The sequence below is a fragment of the Sander lucioperca genome, chromosome 10 (genome assembly GCF_008315115.2).
Source record: "Sander lucioperca isolate FBNREF2018 chromosome 10, SLUC_FBN_1.2, whole genome shotgun sequence".
Taxonomy (NCBI): Eukaryota; Metazoa; Chordata; class Actinopteri; order Perciformes; family Percidae; genus Sander; species Sander lucioperca.
The window spans coordinates 39,237,446-39,258,774 of record NC_050182.1 but is presented as its reverse complement, the minus strand read 5'-3'; the positions used below and the strand labels follow the sequence as shown (position 1 = coordinate 39,258,774).

Sequence of the window (21,329 nt, the reverse complement as noted above, 5' to 3'; positions counted from 1 at the left end):
CCGTCTCCTAATCTCCTCCTGGCTCTTGTTGTGCGTCCAGCTATTGTATGTCCCGCCCACAGCCAGTACAAAGTGTGCGGCTCTGCCTGTCCACCCAGCTGTGGACCCCAGCCAGAGGTGTGTCCTGAGGTCTGTGTGGAGGGCTGTTTCTGTGACCCGGGATATGTGCTCAGTGGAAAAGAGTGAGTATATCATTTCTACACAGTCATTAAAGGTTATTTTAGGGCGCCCGGGCAGCTCAGTTGGTAGAGTGCGCGCCCACAGAGGAGCACCTTCTCTAAAAGGCTCCAACAGCTTTGATGTCGCACATCTATCTATCTATCTATCTATCTATTTATCTATTTATCACACATAGAGGTTTATTCCTCTAAATGTGTATATACAGGGTGTGAATCTGACCTGCTGCAATTTCCTGCACGTCTTCCCCTTTCTCTCTTTCATATCTAAGCTGTCCCAGTTTAAAAATCTTTAAAGGTTATTTTATTCATATTACAAATGTCTTCCTACTAGATCTCCTAAACATCATTTTGTCCTAGTTTTCTTGGCAACTCATTTATAGTCTCACATGTCCAGCTCTATCTCCACAGCGCTGTGGAGTAAGGTCTGGCTACACCACAGATGCATTCTGGGATAGGAGAAAAAACGGTCTAAGTTGTTTGCATTTCTTTAAACCAACCAATCCCAATAGGGGTGACTGGGTAGCTTACCTGGTTGAGCGTGCACCCCCATGTACAAAGGCTTAGTCCTTACCTTTCCTGTCTTTAGCCATCCTGTCTAATAAGGCCTAAAATGACAAAAAAAACGCAGCGATGGTGGCTCTGCTAAATAGTCTCAGGAAGGAACTTCCCAAAACGTCCTGAGAGGTTCTGCCCGAGGTTTCTGCCTGTTAAAAGAAAGGGTTCTCTCCAAATGCATGGAGGAATTGTCAGGTCTCTGTAAAAGATAGAGTGTGGTCTAGACCTACTCTATCTGTAGAGTGTCCTGAGATAACCCCTGTTGGGATTTAACACTATAAATAAAACTGAACTGAGTTGAAGTTAAGGAGCTGCAGGGTCATGAAACATCTTAAGACTGCTACATGACTTTTTATTTGTCTGTTTTTGTTGGTTTTTGTCAGGTGTGTTATTAAGGAGAAGGGCTGTGGCTGTAACCACAACGGCCGCTACTACCTGCCTGGCGACGTGTTCTGGGCAGACTCGCTGTGTAACGAGAAGTGTGTGTGTGATGCAGCGACACAGAAGGTGCAGTGTAAGCGCACCGCCTGTCGAACCGGAGAGAAGTGCAGCGTTGTGGACGGAGTCCAGGACTGTTACCCAATCGGCTTTAAGTCTTGCACTGCGCACGGAGATCCACACTTTCAGTCCTTCGATGGACGCAAGTTTGACTTCCAGGGCAACTGTGTCTACAAGCTGGCCAGTGTGTGTGGAGATACGACGGGTCTGACGTACTTTGAGGTGAGGGGGGGAATTATTTGGTCTCTGTAAAGCTAGACCTAGTCTATCTGTAAAGTGTCCTGACATAACTGTTGTTAGGATTCGACACTATAAATAATAATTGAATTGAACAACACTAAACATGCCCAGTTACAGCAAGCTTAGAGTCCATTAATATCAACCAAGAAACATGAGTTTGTTTGGGGTGAGATTTATTTGGTCACTGACACCAGAGATGTTCTTTCTTGGAAGTCCAAGTCGAGTCTCAAGTCTTTGAGGGGCAAGTCCAAGTCAAGTCTCAAGTCTCTGGCCATCTGATCTGTCCCTAACACTGTGTTGTTAAATCTTATGAATTCAAAGCATGTCCTGTAGCTGCCATCCATACAGTACAGTTTAACTTAACTTAACACATCCCTCTAGCCCTCGGACCTGGTGAAATATTAACCTAAGTCTGTCACATCATATGGATACAACTATAAAGATACAATGTGCCTGTTCTCAGCATTAGCACAACACTTTGCGATGGTTAGCTCGTTACCTGTGACGATATATGCTAAATGTAACGTCTATGTCAAAAGAACAAGTAACTAGTCTTATTAATCCTAATAAAATGTCTGTCTTTCCCTCCTCTGTTCCTGTTGTGCTGAATTGCAGGTGAAACTGCAGAATAACAACCGTGGCAGCAAAAGAGTGTCATACGCTAAAGTGGTGACTGTTAAAGTCTACGGCAACACATACACACTGTCAGTGGACTACCCAGGCAGTGTACTGGTGAGACACGACATTGATTCCAATGATTGGTCGCGAACGGAAACGTTGATTATCAATCCACAGCATGGGAAGCAGAAGTGCAAAACCAACCCATAACCGTGTGTGTTTTTCTCTATAGGTGGACGGGCTTCAAAACTCCCTTCCATTCTCCAATCAAACACTGGTCCAGGTTTATCGTCAACACAGACTGGCTGTCATTGAGACACAATTTCTAAAGGTACACACACACACACACACACACACACACACACCCCCCTTAGGAACTACTACATTCCTTACAAACCTCTGACACCAGCGGTGGTCTGAACCTTAATGTGATTAGGGCCAATTACTTATTTTTAGGTATTTTTAAAGGGACGTTGAATTTGAAGGTGCGTCCCTGGTTTTATTAAAGCACATCTGTTGGTCCAGTGTCGGTTTCAGTACTACTATTTCTCAACCTGAACTGTTATCTAACTTCTCTTCTACGTCCCTCGTTGTTTAAGGTCTCCTTTGACTTTGCGAGTGCAGTGAGGGTGGAGGTGGCCACCAGTTATCAAAGTGTAGCCTGCGGCCTTTGTGGAAATATGAACAATAACCCTGCTGATGACCTGATGTTGCCCAATGGGAAGCTGGCTTCCAATGCCAATGAGTTTGGAGTGAGCCAATGGCTGGCAAACGTGGAGGGCTGCTCCCATGAGTGTAAGCAGCCCGAGCAGTATTCTTCATCTTCACTACTGTGCATCTTTAGTCCCTTTCAGACATGCATATCATATGATGGAAAACAAATTTGGATTCAGTATAAGGTTAAAAGAACATTCTGCAAAGAGCTATGTAAAGAATATTCTGTTAAAACAGGCTTCTGGCACTCACTGCTCCTCTCACTGGGTATCAGTTGTCTTTATAACATGTGTTGCCTTTGTGCTGCAGGTAAAGACTGTGCTTTGCCGCTCCCCCCTGACTTTAAACCACCCAGCTACACATCCGTCTGTGATGTCATAACGGCGAAGAACGGCCCCCTGGCTGACTGCGTGGGCCGAGTAGATTCCCAGCAGTACCGGGACGACTGTATCTATGACATGGTGCTTAACGAGGGCAAAGAGGAAGCAGCCTGTGACATCATCAGTGACTATGTGGAAGAGTGTCACAGAAAAGGAGGCTGCGTGAAGTCATGGAGGACCAGGCGCTTCTGCTGTAAGTACTCTGGGACGTTACAGATCACATGACGCCTGCCAATGGACGTTACAGCATTACAAGCATCGGTCAATACTCAAGCCACTTGTCCAAAACTCTTCACACAGTCTGCATTACCAACATGCATCTTGGCCAAACAGTTAACCTCACTCAAACCACCAAAACACTTACATACATGTCACAAAATCAGCTCGGTGGACCAAAACACTCGCAACACCTCAGAAAGCAAACATCATCACTCAGAACACACTAGCCTACATACACTTAGAGGGAGAGTTACATAAATGAGGAACTTTTACCCCTGAAGTTTGAATGATATAAAATAATATGATTAAAATAAGAATAACACCTTTTTACTTTGACTTTACTAAAGTATATGGAACAAGAATGAATCAGAAATTTGCTTCAATATCCTTCATTTGTTCTGTATTGAACGTGATATCATGACTTCGCGTAAACATGCATGCCCACTTTCCTAAAGCCAAGTGGCGTGTTATCTGTATGCATTTTGAGCTATCTGTGTGTATGTCTACGCTGCATGCAGCGGACGTAAATATACACGCCACTTTCTACAAGTGGTGTGTTATCGCGTAAACATTATCTGCACGCATTTTGAGCGCCGTATACAGCGGACGGGTTGGGTTTAGGAAAAGAAGAAAGCTACGGTTGGGTTTAGGAAAAGAAGAAAGCTACGATTGGGTTTAGGAAAAGAAGAAAGCTACGGTTGGGTTTAGGAAAAGAAGAAAGCTACGGTTGGGTTTAGGAAAAGAAGAAAGCTACGGTTGGGTTTAGGAAAAGAAGAAAGCTACGGTTGGGTTTAGGAAACGTGACACGCAAATTGGGTTTAGGAAAAGAAGAACAGGGTTGGCTTTAGTAAAAGAAGAAAGTGACGGTTGAGTTTAGGAAACGGGACACACAGGACACAAAGTAAACGTGACACGCGGGACATGCCCGGTCTCCAAGGTGAATGTCCTGCGTTTGACCCATCCACCACCCCAACCAACCTCCCTATGCAGATTTTCGCGCTTTCATACTACTCGCTATGGCGTAAATTCACACGCAATCGCAAGGTAATGTAAGTCAACGGAGGCCAAACAGCATTGATAGACACGCTAAAAAGCGATTATGCCTCTTGATAACACGCCAAAATGGCATACAAATTGGCGTGTCATACATACGCCACTTCATGAGATCATTGGTGGTCATTCATTTACCATTTTCCGATGTCAGCAGGGTAAGCTACGTAACTGTAATTGTTTTTGTGTGTGTGTGTGTGTGTGTGTGTGTGTGTGTGTGTGTCTCTCTCTCTCTCTCTCAGGGATGCGGTGTGCAGCTAACAGTTTGTACAGTGTCACAGCTCCTGGCTGTCCAATCAGCTGCACCTCTCCATCTCCCCCCGCTGAGTGTAAGACCCCCCCCAGCGAGGGCTGTGTGTGTAACCCTGGTTACCTGCTGAGTCAGGTAATCCTCCACACTCTTTAAACTAACATGTGACTTTGTTCTTCTTCTTACTCTCTCTCTCTCTTCTTATTTAGATCGGAGTCAAAAAGACCTAAGGGGGACTTCTTTTCTTCTCATTTTGCAATACCCATACGGTTTCTATGGATGCCATTTTAATAACAATTAAGTAAATACATCCTGAAATAAATGACTCAATAAATATAAAATGTATAAATGAGTCAATATAGTTCATTAAATAGGTTTTCAGTTTAAAAAGGACATTTTTAAATGACTTATTAGGGCTGTGTATTGGCAAGAATCTGGCGATACGATACGTATCACGATACATGGGTCACGATTCAATATATTGCAATGTATTTCGATACTGTGCGTAAGGCGATATATTGGGATTTTTTTAAAGTATAATTTTAGAAAAACTAATATTTAAAAAAAGACATGATGTTCATAAAAGTCAAAGACGTTTACTTTAGGTAAACAATTCAGTACACAGAAAATCAGTTTGGGATTGTGGTTCACAGGTTCTTAGTGAGCTAATGTTTATATGCTAAAGTAGGCCAAAGTTCAGCCATAGCTACATTGTTAGCTTCTAGCTAAAAGTTAGGCACTGCCATTGACATATATAAAATGGACCAACAGATCCTGTTGCTCTGGACGGAGACCAGTGAAGGCCACTTAGAAGCACTTTTCCAGTGATAGCTAGGGTTACTGCGCAGCCTCCAACTGAGCTCGAAGACGTAAATGTGACGTGAGCAACGTGTCTGAAAGTTGGAAGTCTTCTGGTAGCTGTGCCAAGAGAAATCTCAATCATTCCCAATTTAGCAGAGACGGAGAGCATATGTATATGTAAGGAGATAACATAGGCACAGGATAATTATTGCTAACTAAAATGCTATTTAACATTAGTAATTACACTTAAACAGCTAATGTGAGACGAAACTGCCTGCGAGCTTCTCTGTTTGGTAATTTCTCAACTGTGCGACAGTAAGTCGCGTGGTTATGACACAATCGTTAGCCTATTTTTACAAAAACGCCTGATACGGAGCCATAACGTGAGGTACAAGGTAATGGAGCCTTTTATACATTGTTGTGTTTCTTTAGAAATTAACAATGGACAAATAGAGTCTTTAAAAGCTTCAGATGTAAAGTTATTCGCTGTCAAAGTGGCGCCAAAATGAATGGCAGTCAATGGGATGCTAACGGGAAGTGATGGCTTTGTAGCATTAAAATGGCGCCATAGGAGGTTCGCGGTCCGAGGAGAAGCTTATCCCCTTGGGCACTGCTAGGCACTGTTAGGCACTGTTAGACACGGACACTAGTGGTGCGTCTCAGCATAGCCATCTAGTGGTAGGGGGTTTAAACACAACATAAACATGGAACAACTGTCTTACATGAATATTTTTTTTTTTTGAAAATCGATACCGTATTGCAAAAGAAAATCACGATACTCATGTGTATCGCGTGTATTTTTTCTTACACCCCTACTACTTATTTATTTCAGTGGTCTTTATTTCATAAGTCCACATTGATTTATATCAGGGGACTTAAATAAATGTGGCATTATGAAATAAATTAAAAAACATCTTAAAAAAATTTAAATCATTTTTGTATTTAACTACATTGACTCATTTTTATATATATATATATATATACACATACATACACACACACACACACATTTATTTATATATGTATTGCCTTGGTTATTTATTTCAGGATGTATTTCACATGCATCTTTATTTATATATATAAAATATTGAAAATAGTATTGTATATTTCTGAACATGTTCACACTTGGAATTATCATGTATTGTAATTAGTAACATTTTTCTGCATGTGCATCTTACTTAGGGAGACTATAGTTAGGGTTTTAGAAACGCGGAGGTCATGAGTGCGCATTGTGACATTGTCTTGACTGATCTGAGTGAAAAAAATGTTCCAGCATCTTAAAATTTCCAGATCTTATATATTTAAAACCATAAATACTTTTTTGAGTTATGAACAATGGCCTTCCTGTCTGCATTCTTCTTCTTCTTCTTTTTTAATTAAGACAAGGTAATTATAATTTAAGACAGTTCTCTATCTTTGAAACAGGTAAAGTGAGGACTAATGTAAAATATAGATGTGTTTCAGTTTTGGGTGTTAAAGGACAATTCCGGCGCAAAATGAACCTAGGGGTTAATAAGTCATGTGTACCGAGTTGACCGTTCTCTGGAAAACGTTTTCATGCTAATCGAATGTGACCAGTTTTAGCGCAAACCGCTAATTAGCTTATAATGCTATTCGTCGGGGCACTGGTAAAGTAAAAAGAAATCTCTATTTCTATACCAATAACAAGGCTCAAAATATCACCACACTTCCACGGTAGCATAATGAGGGTCCCTACATGTTAACCGAAGCATTGAGAACTTTGTAAGTGTACAGCAAGTTTATTAAAAAGACAGTACCGTTCACGTATACAGGCGGGCGCCATCTTGGGAAAACAGTCACAACCAGTCGAACGACAAACGCCGTGTAACCAGTAACATTTCCCAGAGAACAGTCGACTTGGTACACGTGTTATTAACCCCTAGGTTCATTTTGCGCCGGATCTGTCCTTTAAATTATGAAATTAACTTGATGAGTTAAAAATATGTAGTTGTCTGTTGAGTTTTTAAAAAAGCTTTAAAATCTAAAACAATTAAGGGTAATGAAGTAATTTGGAATAAAATGTAAAATGACTTCATTACCCTTGGTATGGTTGTACTGTACTCAAGTATTTAGTTTCATTTAGTTTTGTTGGATTTCTGGGCGATTCTGTGGGGATTATGGGATAGGATAGGCAAAAATAAGCCTTGGCTTAAGCCTATTCCTTTTTCGGTTAGCTACGGTGGCAAATTGCGGGAATGAATTGTTTCTTTCATGTATGTTAACCAAAATAAAATGATTATTTATCATCTGTACCATGTAGGCTGGCTGTGTGCCCCTGGCTGAGTGCGGCTGCCAATTCGACGGCCGGTACATCGTGTCTGGTAAGACCTTCTACGCCGACTCGGGCTGCCAGCGCCTCTGTGCGTGTAACGGTGGGACGGTCTCCTGTGAGAACAAACCCTGCCAAAGTAAGCAGAGCTGTAGAGTGCAGAATGGAGTGAGGGGATGCTACGCCGACATCTGACGTCGTCACAAAACAGGATAGAAGAGGGACGACTTCTCTTAATTTAATCTATTTTAGGTAGAATATATCCAGCAATGCTGCGTTTCCAATGATTATAGTTATAGATTATTCTGCGGTGACTGCGTCTACTTGTTTCACAATTAAAGATATAAACAATTGTCAAAAATCTGATCTTAAAAGGTATCCTCCTATTTTAATGTGTAATAAAGCATGTATCAATCATCTGATTAATTTCTGTCACTCTGCTGCTTACAAAATGCATGTATTGCAGTAACAATGTATTCCAGGTTACATAATGTACTTAGAATACTGTGTGTTACGGTTACTACCACTTGGTCATGTGACTTCACCGTAGAACTACCTGATAAAGACTCTGTGACAGTGTGCAATGTTTGTAAGCCCCTTCCTTTCTTCCTTCCTCATGAATATGCAGTAACATGTACGGTTCATTTCAGTCTTTACTCATTTCTAAAGATCATTAAACATATTTCAGCAACGTCACCATTGTTGTGTCTCTTAATGACGTACATGTCTTCTACTCGTTTGAAAAATGGAATTGATATACTAAATACTGATCACTGATTCCAGGTTATGATGAAGAAACCTGCAGTGCATCTTGAGTATGACATGTTACATGGTACTTTATACTACATTTCAGAGGGAAATGTACTTTTTGCTCCACGATATTTGACGCAATAATTGTATCTATTTTAGCCAAGAGTATGTGTTTATGCCACATCACCCAGCTGCAACATTACAGGTTAGTGCCCCCAAACTACAAAAACATGCTTCATTTTCTCACACTATATGGTCAAACGTATGTGGACAACATCTGTATGTGATCATTGAACATGTGACATGTTGGAACACAAACTGCTGCTACTGTTGAAAATATCACTGTCTGCTGCAGCAATAACACTTCTGAGACTATAGAGCCAGGACCAGACCATGGAACGAACGAACGAACGAACGAACGAACGAACGAACACACACACACACACACACACACACACACACACACACACACACACACACACACACACACACATTTCAAAAGCGTTCAACATAGCAGACGGATATTTTTATTGAATGGGTAAAGAGACAAAAACAGACTTGTTTATCTTTTTGTCAGACAAAAACGATGGTAGTTGTCTAATAAAAACAGAAATGTTAAATAATGAATCTGGTGTAGCAAACAAATTAAAGCTAACAATGTGTCAACCCTTTAACTTACCCTGTCTGTGGTACATTGGAACAGTGAATTCTACTGTTCACCTGGAAATCGTCACAATGGACGATAAAATAACTATCACCATGATATCTTTTAAGAATTGTAAAATCCAGTCTCCCAGTATTATTATTATTACAGTTGGTCTATCATCAGATCTATCCCGCAAACCTGAATTTTATCCTCTCAGTAATCCTGGTCTGGCTACTCCACGGATACGTTCTGGGGTAGGAGAAAAAAAATCCGCCCTAACTTGTTTGCATTTCTTTGAACGGTCTTGGGCGGCGCTAAGCTCCGGACGCAGCAACGGTGGCTCTGCTAAATAGTCTCTGGAAGGAACTTGTTTTGGTGCAACATTTGCCATCCCCCCCCCCCCGCAAAAGAAAACGCCACATACAATATTAAATGAGGTTGTTGCTTTTCATTAATAATATAGAATATCTGAACTGTTGACAGTCAGTCTGTTGCTCCAGATTTCTTATCTAGATCTGAAGTAGGACAGTTCAGATTTATGGCTCCACTTCACCTACTGCCAAAACGCCTGGAGAAGGGAAAAGGTCTGAAGAGGATAAACTCCAGCAACACTTATTATGAGACGAGCGCGTTTCTCAGGGAGGTCTGACCACCAAAGTACCAGTACCAGTACTAGTACATCAACACTGCCCTGCTGCTAATGCTGGGCAGAGGCACCAGCTCTTCCTAGAGTAGTATAGCTGCACTGGCTGGTTTTTAGTGAGCACAAAGAGAAATACAAGATAAATCTCTATCTTGAGGACTTTAACAGTCCGCACCTAAATAAGGTCACTAAGTAAGTCCTATGTACAGAATTTCTTAGATAAATTTGCCCGAAGCTAAAAAAGTTGGAAGTTACTGTAGCGTGTGAGTAGTGGTGTTATACAGTCTTAAACTGTCACATCCTCAGATAGATTAAGATGCTTTATACCAAAGGATACAAGCCAAGCACTTATCTGTTTAGCTTTGATTTGAGTCTCTTTTTTAATCAATTTCATTTAGGTGAATGGACAATGTCCAAGTTTGCATTACTGACAGCTCAGCACAGGTGTCCCTACCAATGAAAATTAAGCATTTGTGTTAAAGACATGTTTTGGTGTCACTTTGCTGATCTCAGCCTTCAGAGGAAAGCAGCACTGAAATGCAGACTCGTGTTGGCTGGAGATGGCAGCTGTGTGACGGCTGTGCAGAGGGGTATGTCTCAGTGTTTCAGGGGCCTGGTTGCTAAGTTACCCAGAGGGCAGGTCCCCTGCAGGGTCACTGTCATCAGAGTCCCTCACGGTGCCAACTTCCTGCAGCCCGACCAGTATCACATCCGGCTGAACGTCCTCTTCGTCCGACTGCACCAGAGGCTCATCACTCTCCTCACTGTCCGCTTCGTCTTCGGGCTCCCGTGCTGCGTCCTGGTCGGACGGTTGGTTGAGTGTGGGAGGGGCTGGGATTGTTTGGCTTGTGTAAGATTCGGAGGAGCAGGACTCGAGGTCTGGACCTGTTAGAGAAGACAGCTATTACTTCACGGAGTAACTAAAGCTTCACTCTCCATGGACTAGTGTCCATCATTCACTCGAGTTTAACCCGCTACATCTGAGTTTTGTTTGGTGCATTCACACGGGACATAGTTCAGCCACAGGCCCATTCATTTCGTTATAAGGGATGGTCATTGATATCACTCCTGTAACAGACATGTGAAATATAAAACCATGTACCAGCTGGTTTCATTGTACTAACTGATCCTCCCACATGTTGCTCCATGTCCACCAGGCACACATTACATCTTCAGAAGCCAGCGGTGGCCATGGCTGTGTCATTGCTGCAGCTTTAAAAGCGTTGACGACGTACCATATCTTACTTTGTGTAACATACAATATGTGCATGTCTTGCGTTGTCCTCAGGTTGTAGAGTAACGGCATCGGGGTTTACCTGAGGTCAGCGATGATCCTGTACTGATGTCATCAACAGTGGAGTTGAGGAAGTCGTCCAAAGCCTCCAGGTCTGATATGTTACTGACTGTCATCTGATCCAGAACACCCTCATCAGCTGTTGTTGGCTCTGCAACACACAATTTGATTGGTTAATAGTTATATAATAGAGCCCGACCGATATTAGGCATTTTCCAAACTATCAGTATCGGCATTTATAATGGCCGATAAATTAATTATAAATATTTAAAAAAAATAAAAAACGGACGAAACACCCTTCAACCATGTTCTGAGTGTTGGCGTTGCATACTTTGTCCACAAGAGGGCTCTCTACAACCTATAATTTTTTTTAATCGCGATTAATTGCTGATTTTCTATAGTTAATCGTGATTAATCGCATATTTTATCACATGATTAAAATTCTATTATTTTGCATTTCAGAACAGTTTTTAAGTACATATTAACAATGGAAAGCAATTCTTACCAAAGTATCTTGATTGGGAATCAAATGACTGCAAAGAAAGTTACTTTATAAACTTGACTTTAAAGATTTGTATTTGTTTAGTATTTACTATAAACAAAAATGTGTGAATCTGTCATTATTGCACAATTCCTCCAAGTACCTAACTAAAAAACAAAAAATCCCTATCCTTACCAGAGTCAATATAGTGTTTAGTAACTCCTAAATAATGTTGATCACTCACTGACGTCCAGTGATCACCGGTTAATGAGACAGCGTTTGCAGCACCTTGCAGCAGTTCCAGTTGGGCTGCTTTCTCCGTGTCGTACAGGCTGTGTGTCCGTGAAACTACTGTCCCCCTCGACGGTAATGAGACAGGTCAGAACATGCCAACCGTAGTTAAGACCCGAGTCCTCTACGATGCTGACAGGTCTGCAGTTAATTGCCAACCGTTTTGCAAGAGCTGTAGTCATTTTTTGGGATGTGGTTTCATCCACAGGTCGGCAAGTAGCACTCTCCAAAATACTGCTTTGCCTGAGTGGGTAGCATGCTAGTGGGTAGCATCAACCTGAGTCACATTAATTAGCTCGTAGGTGGTAGCTCAAGCTTGATGTGCTTCAGCGATATTTTAATTCGGCTTTACACAATGTGCATATAGCTTTCGACTTGTCTACGAGCCGTCCGGGAGTTCTGGAAAATTAAAAGCTCCATTCAGAACTGTGTTGCTGCTGTCTCTCTCCATCATGCCTGCAGCCTGCAGCAGGAGGAAGTATCGCAGCTTGATGATAAGTAACGGTGTGGCAAAGGGTCAAAATAGTAGCCTGTTAGGCCCGGCCCTTAATCGCATCGCGATTAACGCGTTAACGCTGACAGCCCTAGTTTTTGTTCAAATGACTTTAAGTTTCATATCTTAAGTTTGTATTTTTATACATTTTATTCATCAGAACTTTAATATATTTTGATGTTCTTCTGTTCTGTTGTGACAATAAAACAATAAAAGTTTATTTTTAAACTGCATTATCATTATTTTAGTGAGGACTCAAATAACTACAAATAACTAATGTTAGAGAAATCTGGTTATGTTTTGTTACACGTTTGTGTTAGATTTTTTTTTTTTTATTTATATCGGCCGATATATCGGAATATCAGATTTTTAAATCACCAAATATTTGTACCGATATTGGCCTTAAAAATCCTTTATCGGTCGGGCTCTATTATATAATAATGTATTATATAAAGTGATGTGCTGTAAATGAGAGTGCCTTGCCTCTGTGCTGCAGGTATCCGTTGGACAGGTACTGCTCCATGTCTTGGTTAAAGGCTTCTTCGTAGACTTTCTGTCGTTCTCTCAGTTTCTGCCGCGTGGCCTGCTCCAGCTCGGCCACCTTCTGAGCATGCTCAGAATTCAGCTCCACTACAAACAGAAGACACGTCATTTTTAAAAGAATCTCTATAGTGTTTCACATCATGCCATTAACAGCAGTATCAACAGGTGTACAGTCATTTAGAACTTTAAAGGCACCAATATTCAACATTCAATGTTCCAGTCACCTGGAGCCAAACTTGTCACGGGCATAGAACATGAAAATTACACCGACACACCAGTCAACCAGTCTACCTATTTCTATTGATAATAACTACAGGGGGGAAAGGGTTTTCACACATGTAAGGCTCCCAAATGCAGACTGATCTCAATAAGTGGCGTATGTATGACATGTCAATTTGTATGCCATTTTGGCGTGTTATCAAGATGCATGATTGTAAAAACAAGTCCAGGGTTTTCCCTGCCATTTGAGACCCAAGCCATTTTTTGGCAGCACCTAAGCTAAATGAATGTCAAATGTGGCAAAAACCTCAAAAAAGCATCCAACTTGGCCTGGTTGTAGAGGTTTATTCCTCGACCCAGAAGGTCCAGGGTTCGAGTCCAACCTGTGACAGTTTCCTGCATGTCTCCCCCCCGCCCACCCCTCTCCCCTTTCATGTCTGAGCTGTCCTATCCATTAAAGGCGGAAATGCCCAAAGAAATAAACAAAAACAAAAAAATAAATAAAAGACTTCTCTCAGATCTAATGGTTGTAGTTGGACTTCTTTAGAAAGTTCTGTCTTTAAGCTTTGAGTTATTTATTTATTTATTCATTTATTATCTGCTCTAGCTTTTCCAACCTTTTTTCAACACAGATATGGTAATAATAATGGTCCAAAATGTCAAAATGCATATTTTTTTTATTGAATAACATCACATTTTCTTGAGGAGAAAAATGTCATGGGTTGCTTTTGTCTAATATTACATTTTTTCTATACATCCATTCATTGTGACACATACGGAACAATAGAGACATTACAAAAGAGGCAAACACTCGACAGCACTGTAATACAGTAGTATGTAGTGTGTGTGTGTGTGTGTGTGTGTGTGTGTGTGTGTGTGTGTGTGTGTGTGTGTGTGTGTGTGTGTGTGTGTGTGTGTGTGTGTGTGTGTAGCTCACCTTCCAGCACCTCCAACTCCCTCCTGTTAAAAGACAACAGCAGACAAGTCAGCGTTATGTTCTTCCATTGCTCTTTGGTTTGTTTTAGGGGGCTTTCACACCTACTTCGTTTGGTCCGGACTTTCGGACTTTTCAGTTTGATCCGAACAAAAATGACAGGTGGGAAGCCTCCCCCGGACCACGGTCCGGACCAAACAAGCATTTTTTTGGATTGTTCGGACTTTTGGACCGAATACAGGAAGTGTAACTCCTTTAAGGAACAGCTCAGTGCTTAGTGTGTACACGAGAGAGAGACGGTGTCAGCGCTCAGAGCAGACAGCTGTCGGCTATCAGAGCAGAGAATAACTCCGCAGTTTACTTGTTAAGGTGGTAGTAAATGTATAGTGTAGGTTTCAGTTTCCCTTTGAATAAATGCTGCAGCTCCTCAAAACCCCAAGAAAAGTTCTCGCGTCTTGCTTCTCAACGACGCAACAAAACAAAAAGAGCCGCGGCAGCACGGGGAGAGCAACCGTCAGCTGGAAAAATTCAGACACAGAGAGAGGACATGAGAGGACGGTGGAGCCTGTCTACAAACCAATCAGTTACTGTTGGGAGACGCAGCTCACATATGCGATGATGACAGGACGTAGTTTTGTCACGTTTAACTCTTTAGTGCACTTGCATAACTGCAGTGTGAAACCAAAACTTGTGAAAGCCCCCTTAGTAATGTCTGACCACAGACCATCACTCTACTGATGCCGATTCCCTCTGGTCCACTGACATACATGGTGCACAAATTGAATGAAGTACAACAGCAAAAACAAAACAAAAGGTGGCGTTTAACCAGAGTTACTTCACATTTTGATCTATTCAGTGAATTCAGGCGGTAAATAAATAAAGCCTGGACAGGCACAGGGCTTTTTGTCAGAATCATTATCAATACAATAACTGAGGTTCAGTTCCACGGTAGTAACATATTTTATTCCATATTTTTCTGTTTAAAAGGTCCAATGTGTAGGAATTTCTCCCATCTAGCGTTGAGATCATACATCGCAATCAACTCTATCGCGCCACACAGTTCAAAGTACGTATTACAGCTACGGCAGCCTTCACTCTTTTTTCTGATGACGCCGGTCTCTTGCTCTTTTCAATATCCTTTTTCTTTTTCTGGGCTGAGAAGACGACTCCTGTTCCTGAAATTAGGATTTTGAATACGTGTGGTCCTCCATGTTTCCTTCTTCAAACTTGCCGGGGCCGGGAAGCTACGATACCCATTAGCAGCATTAGCAGCACCTGTGAGTTTATCATGTGACAGCGAAAACGCGAAAGGCGGAGCAGTATGTCCTGTATGTTCCTTACCGGCTAACGTAGTTCAAGATGGCGCAATATTCATGAAAAAAAAAAGTTTGTGAACGGGCAACACAGATTTTGATAATGAACTACTAAACACGTTACACACTGGGACTTTTAAAGCATTTCAAAGTTCAATCTCTAGACAACCATTTAGTATGAGTATAAAATGACTGAATTAGGACATGAGTGAGGACATTAATGATCAAAGTAGTGACCATCGAACTTTAAGTACCTGACAGTTTTTGACACTGGTTTTAAAGACACAATTCAACTGGTACTCAGAAATCATCGAGCATTGTTCAATAACAAGCACCTATTGTACCGTCTCAATCATTGAAAAAATATATACATTTTGATTTAAATTACTTGCTGTTATTTTCTACTGTTAATTTTCTTTTACCCAGTTTGTGTCAGATTTGTTTATTGTTTAACTTATAACTTGAACTATAATTTGATACCACCGTCCATTCTGGGTATCTTGTCTTTGTTTTCTTATAGCCTAATGTTGAAGGCTATTTGATGTTTTGTCTTTCTTCTCGTTAAAAAAAACAATAAAAACTACTGATTACAAAAAAATATTCATTGAAAAAAGCAGAACATTCAGTCTTTTACCTCTTCTTTTTCTTGTAGACTTCCAGTTGGTTGATGTGATTTTGTTTGGATGTCTGCTGCTCACACTGACAGCACAGTGTCTCCAGGTAGACCAGCCTGCTCTCCATCTCCTCAAAGTCGCCTTCCAAATGAGCTAGACACACACACACACACACACACACACACACACACACACACACACACAAATGAAAAAACTACACAGGTAGCACATGCATATGGTGAGTTCCATTAGTACTTGGAAGTTGAAATTTCTGAGTTCCAAGTCTGAAATTTCAAATGGAACGCCCCCCTGAAGTCAGATTTCCCGAATTTTTACAGGCAAAGCTGACCTCAAAATCCAACATGGCTGCTCCGTGCATCAACACTTGTGAAAGCTGTAGTAATATACCGTTTAATAGCACTTCTGTCTCATTAAACCAGTCGTACACACAATACTGTCCAACTTCTATCTGTGGACATGTTGCTGCAGTGTTTGTATGCACAAAATACAGCGCAATGTGTTGTTATCAACTGGTATGGCTAACAATGGCTAAACTGGCTAGCGCAAACATTGCGATTCGTTGTACTGGAACGCGATCAACTCGGTTGTGACCACAGATATGTTTTATATCTATGGCAATGGCTCAGGCTGCCGAGGTAAATGGAACGCAGCGTGAGGCCCGCTGTGTGACGTTGGGGCGCCATCTGTTGGTGTTGCTGGTGGCTGGCTTTATGAAGCAGACTCCATACAGTACCTACCTATGTTAGCAGTAATGGCATCCAGTTCACTGATGAAGGCCGGCACGCTCTGCAGCTGTTCCTGTAGCTGTGTCAGAGCTGCTCTTCTTCTCTCCCAGTGTGCTGAGAGCATCACTATGTCCCCATCTACTGTCTAACACACACACACACACACACACACACACACACACACACACACACACACACACACACACACGTGAAAGTCTGCTGAAAGATACCAACATTTTCCAGTGCTTAAATTCTTAAAATTAGATAAATTCATTAAATTCAGGGCTGCCACAGTCAGGACTGACTCTAACATGTTTCAGTTTGATCTTTTAGCACAACAGCATGGCAATGATGGGGGAAATCAAATCTAGAATCGTGAATCATTATTGGCTTGAAAAGACGTGATGTTGCTCCTACCTCGGCAGCCTGAGCACACTCTTTAGTTCTTCTATGGAGCACAAACCAGCTCTCCTCATACCTAAAAAAAAACACATTGTAGAGACACAAACACACTTGATATCACTGTGTGTCTGTGTGTCAGTGTGTGTGTGTGTGTGTGTGTGTGTGTGTGTGTGTGTGTGTGTGTGTGTAACCTGTTGAGGATGTCCAGTCCAGCACTGAAATGAGAAGGGCTTTCTTCAAACCTGAACAAGACACAGAAGAATCACACAATGTTAAATAATGTGATGCATTCACACACCTCAGACCCAACCATAGACTGTAAAAATAATGGACGATGCTTCCAGGGGTCCGTTTGAGGAAGGAGGTTTAACAAACTCTGAGTCTAACCCTGATGTCTGAGTTGATTTACCCTGAGATGGGAAACTGAGTTTTCGGTTCCAGAACAGCTGATTTGAGTTGGTTCAATCAACTCAGAGTAGGTTGACTCAGAGTTAAGCACGTGCCTGTATCAGAGGGAGGAGACTGAGTTTAGACTCGAGGTTTATTGAAGAAAACCTGCTCCCGACCAGGTTAGGTTCACAGGCTCAGTTACCACAGTAACTGACTCTGAGGTTAAGTTACCTCTCGTTCTGAAACGGGCTGGAGTTACCCCTCTCTCTCAGGTTTGATTAACCTCCCTTTCTGAAACAGAAAACCCAGAGTTTCCCTCATCTCAGGGTTAACAAACTCAGAGTTTTAACTAAACCTGCTTTCTGAAACGGAGCCCTGATCTGAGAAGTGAAGCCAAAGCTGAAGCTCCTTAAAGCTGCATTCTCTCTAACTTCCAGCAGGGGGAGACTCCACTGGCTCCAAACAGAAGATTGTTTCTATAGAAGTCTATGAGAAAATGAGCTTACTTCTCTCTTGATTTATTACCTCAGTAAACATTTTCATAATGAGTTTATGGTCTCAACCTCTAGTTTCAAGTCTTCTTCAACACAGCATGATGTTCATTTAGTAAATGATGGTTCCATTTATTTTAAAATAGAGGATAAAGCAGGGGAGGATTTAGGACCTGTCAATCAGGACAGAGGCTTAGCAATGCTAACCATGCTAACACTGGGGACATTAAAATAGATCTCAACTTGTTTTTTGTGTTTTTATCTCAAACTTTGACTCTCTCACTGTGTGTTTTCACTTCAGCAAAGTTAACTGGAACATTTTGGTCGCCTAAAAATAACAATAAACTCAGGGTTTCTCAGGAAACACCCAAACAACAACACTTTAGCAGAGATGGTATAAAAGAAATGGTTACAAACTAAATGCCATGTAGCATATTTGATTTCAACATTTTACTTTTTAGCCCTGAAAACAAGAGCATGTTGACGTGCCGCCTGCTATTCATGGGTTGACTGTATTGTCTGCACAGGCTGACTCTTTGTTGAGTTGTCTTATCTCGTGGTGTTTTAGGTGTTACACCAGAGGACCACGATGGAAAGAAGCTCTCGGGCTTTATAGTGTTTCCATCCTTGTGATTATTAATTTAGGATGATGTAGGAAATGTAGGAATTTTGAAGAATAAATGATAATTCAAACAATCCAGTAAATGTAAAAAAACAGCTGTTTCCATAAGAGATGATACAGCGTGACTGGCTGTTAGCTGGATTGTCGCGCACACACACACGCACGCACACACGCACACACACACACACACACACACACACACACACACACACACACACACACACCTGGATCTCCTCCTGATTTTGGTGTCTCTTGATTTGTCTCCAAGAGTCTTGAAGCTGGAAGAAGAGAGAAATAAAGAAAAGTTCAAAAAAAGATTCACGTAGAACAATAATAATAATTCATACTTTTTAAAAATCCCCAGAGGGAAAATTACAATGTTACACTCTGTTTTGCGAGGGTGGGGAGAGAGACTTGAGTTCCTCCAGTTCCTAACCCAACTCCCTACAGGCTGAGACACTGCCACCCCCAAATGCTGAGTCACAGCAGGCTGTTGTATGGACAGACCCAACACACATTTTTCAGGCTCATTTGATTAAATATAGAAATGACGCGGAGCAGCTTTTAAAAGGACCCTTTGTGTGAGCTCTCATTCAGTAGATTGTAGAAAGACGGCTTTTAGAATTCACACTGTGGAAATTGGGATTTCCACAGGCATTTCTAATTCCATAGTTGAGTTTGTTTCTAATTTCCATTATTGATTCTTTAATTGCAGAACTAATGTGGACATGACATCATGTATTTATCACTGTCCTCTGAGTGGTAACTTCATGTATTCACTGTCCTCTGAGCAGTGGTGGAATGTAACTAAGTACATTTACTCCAGTACTGTACTTCAGTCCAAATGTTGAGGTACTTGTACTTTACTTGAGTCTTTTCTTTCCATGCCACTTTCTACTTCTACTCCTCTACATTTCAGAGAGAAATATTGGACTTTTTACTCCACTACATTCATCTGTTACAGCTTTAGTTACTAGTTACTTTACACATTAAGATTTCTGCACACAAAACACATGTAGTTTATCAAATCTGATGTTTTATTCTAAAGTAAACTAGCCAACAATATAACGGCCTACAAGTCCAGCTGAGATGATTAGACCATTAAACACACAACTGTTTGGATCGTTTACACTTTCTAAAATGGGAGGAGAGTTTTTTACCTTTAATACTTTAACTACATTTTCCTGATGATACTTACAGGCTTTCACTTAAGGAACATTTTCAATGCAGGACTTTTACTTGTAACAGAGTATTTTTTACAGTGTGGTATTAGCTAGTACTTTTAAGAAAGGATCTGAATCCTTCTTTCACCTGAGTGGTAACTTCATGTATTCACTCTGACTCAAAGGGTTGGAAAAATAAAGCTCACATGATGGTCAGCTGAAAGCAATTGATCCAGGAACAGCTCGGACCGAGCTAACGTTAGTTAGGACGATAACAAACTCAGCGTAGTTACGTTGAAAATGACATTCACAAGTATTGCAACTAACTAACTAACGTTACTGTTTAAAATCGACGTGTGCGCCACAAAATAGCGTTACAGATTTCTAAAAAAAAGACCAAAAGCAGAATGAGGGGCTGTAGTTAGCTTTAGCTACTTTAGCTGCTAATCTCTATTAAGTGTACATGGTATGCTATATGACAAGGTCTGGCATTCACATTTAATTATATGTGAGGTGGGAGGTTTCCACAGCTAGCTAGCTAACGTGAAAACAGATGAACGAGATGTCAGAAAGCAGACCAACCCCGTTGTGAAATCCTGTTGGACCATGTGAAGTCGTTCTCTGAAGTTTTCAAACATAATTCCTCTTTGTCATTTGATCTTTCTTTAACTAGAACTGGTTGTCAACCTCGACTGTACTCCGAGCAGCTAGCTAGCTAGCTGTAACATTTAACCCTACTCAAGAGAGCTGTGGACGCTGTTTGCTTTCACTGCAGTCACGTGAGCCGTTGGGTTTTGTTGCGCGAATATTCAGTAATTAAGGTACCGGTGATCATGTGATGTCAACAAAAACCTCCTCATGCGTAAAACTTCCTGGATTTTATTTTAATGTAATGAATCTGTTGTTTTATTGTTTGTATTATTTCGTGTGCTTTTTTTAAATGTATATCTTTATAAGAATTACACTTGATGTGTATGTGCTATTGATGTTTACCTGATTCTTTGTATAATACCTTTGTCAATACAACACAAAACGATGAAAAAATGTCTGTACAGAAAAAGATTGCATGTCATTAATCTCATCCTTTTATAAGTAAAAAAAATCCATTTACACGCCAGCAAATGTGCAAATCAGAAACCAAATTTTACTGTCTTTATATCCTAGTTTTAATCTTACCTGGACACTAATTGTAAAGCTGTAAAAAAACCAAAGCCTTATGTTATGATTTTGATATACAGTAACTAATTGATTTATTTGTGTTATGTTTGCAATGGTGTCTGCACTGCATGTTACTGAAGTTTGAATGGTGATACTTTTGTAAGTTTCTTTGTGTAAATAAAAAAATTAAAACTTCCTTAAAATTCCTACGACTAACTTTTAAAATATTGCAAATAAAGAATGTGAAGTCATTTTACTGTAGGCTGCGTTTTTGAAAAATAAATAAATAAATTAATTAATTAACTAATTCCCCTCCAATGTAAATGCACCCAGCAGATAAAT

General features: G+C 40.9%; 2 protein-coding genes across 2 annotated transcripts in view; one reads left to right on the top strand and one right to left on the bottom strand.

Moving 5' to 3' along the window:
* Positions 1 to 8,490, top strand: part of LOC116066621 (IgGFc-binding protein-like) — a 40,807-nt gene extending 32,317 nt beyond the window's left edge. The window contains exons 29-36 of the mRNA XM_031322807.2: positions 41 to 182; positions 1,118 to 1,454; positions 2,088 to 2,204; positions 2,323 to 2,421; positions 2,690 to 2,885; positions 3,114 to 3,377; positions 4,696 to 4,838; positions 7,786 to 8,490. Of these exons, the coding sequence (XP_031178667.2) occupies positions 41 to 182; positions 1,118 to 1,454; positions 2,088 to 2,204; positions 2,323 to 2,421; positions 2,690 to 2,885; positions 3,114 to 3,377; positions 4,696 to 4,838; positions 7,786 to 7,989 (1,502 nt within the window). The 3' untranslated portion in view covers positions 7,990 to 8,490. The remainder of the gene's footprint in view (positions 1 to 40; positions 183 to 1,117; positions 1,455 to 2,087; positions 2,205 to 2,322; positions 2,422 to 2,689; positions 2,886 to 3,113; positions 3,378 to 4,695; positions 4,839 to 7,785) is intronic.
* Positions 8,491 to 10,184: 1,694 nt separating this feature from the next.
* On the bottom strand, positions 10,185 to 20,634 carry LOC116066651 (dysbindin-A-like). Its single transcript, XM_031322854.2, has 10 exons — positions 20,412 to 20,634; positions 18,891 to 18,944; positions 17,355 to 17,405; positions 17,179 to 17,239; positions 16,774 to 16,906; positions 16,036 to 16,168; positions 14,092 to 14,114; positions 12,876 to 13,022; positions 11,150 to 11,278; positions 10,185 to 10,718 (listed from the first exon to the last, which is right to left on the bottom strand). Exons 1-10 carry the CDS (start codon positions 20,465 to 20,467, stop codon positions 10,459 to 10,461), a joined length of 1,047 nt encoding a protein of 348 aa, XP_031178714.1. The 5' UTR covers positions 20,468 to 20,634; the 3' UTR covers positions 10,185 to 10,458.
* Between the last annotated feature and the right edge of the window lie 695 nt (positions 20,635 to 21,329).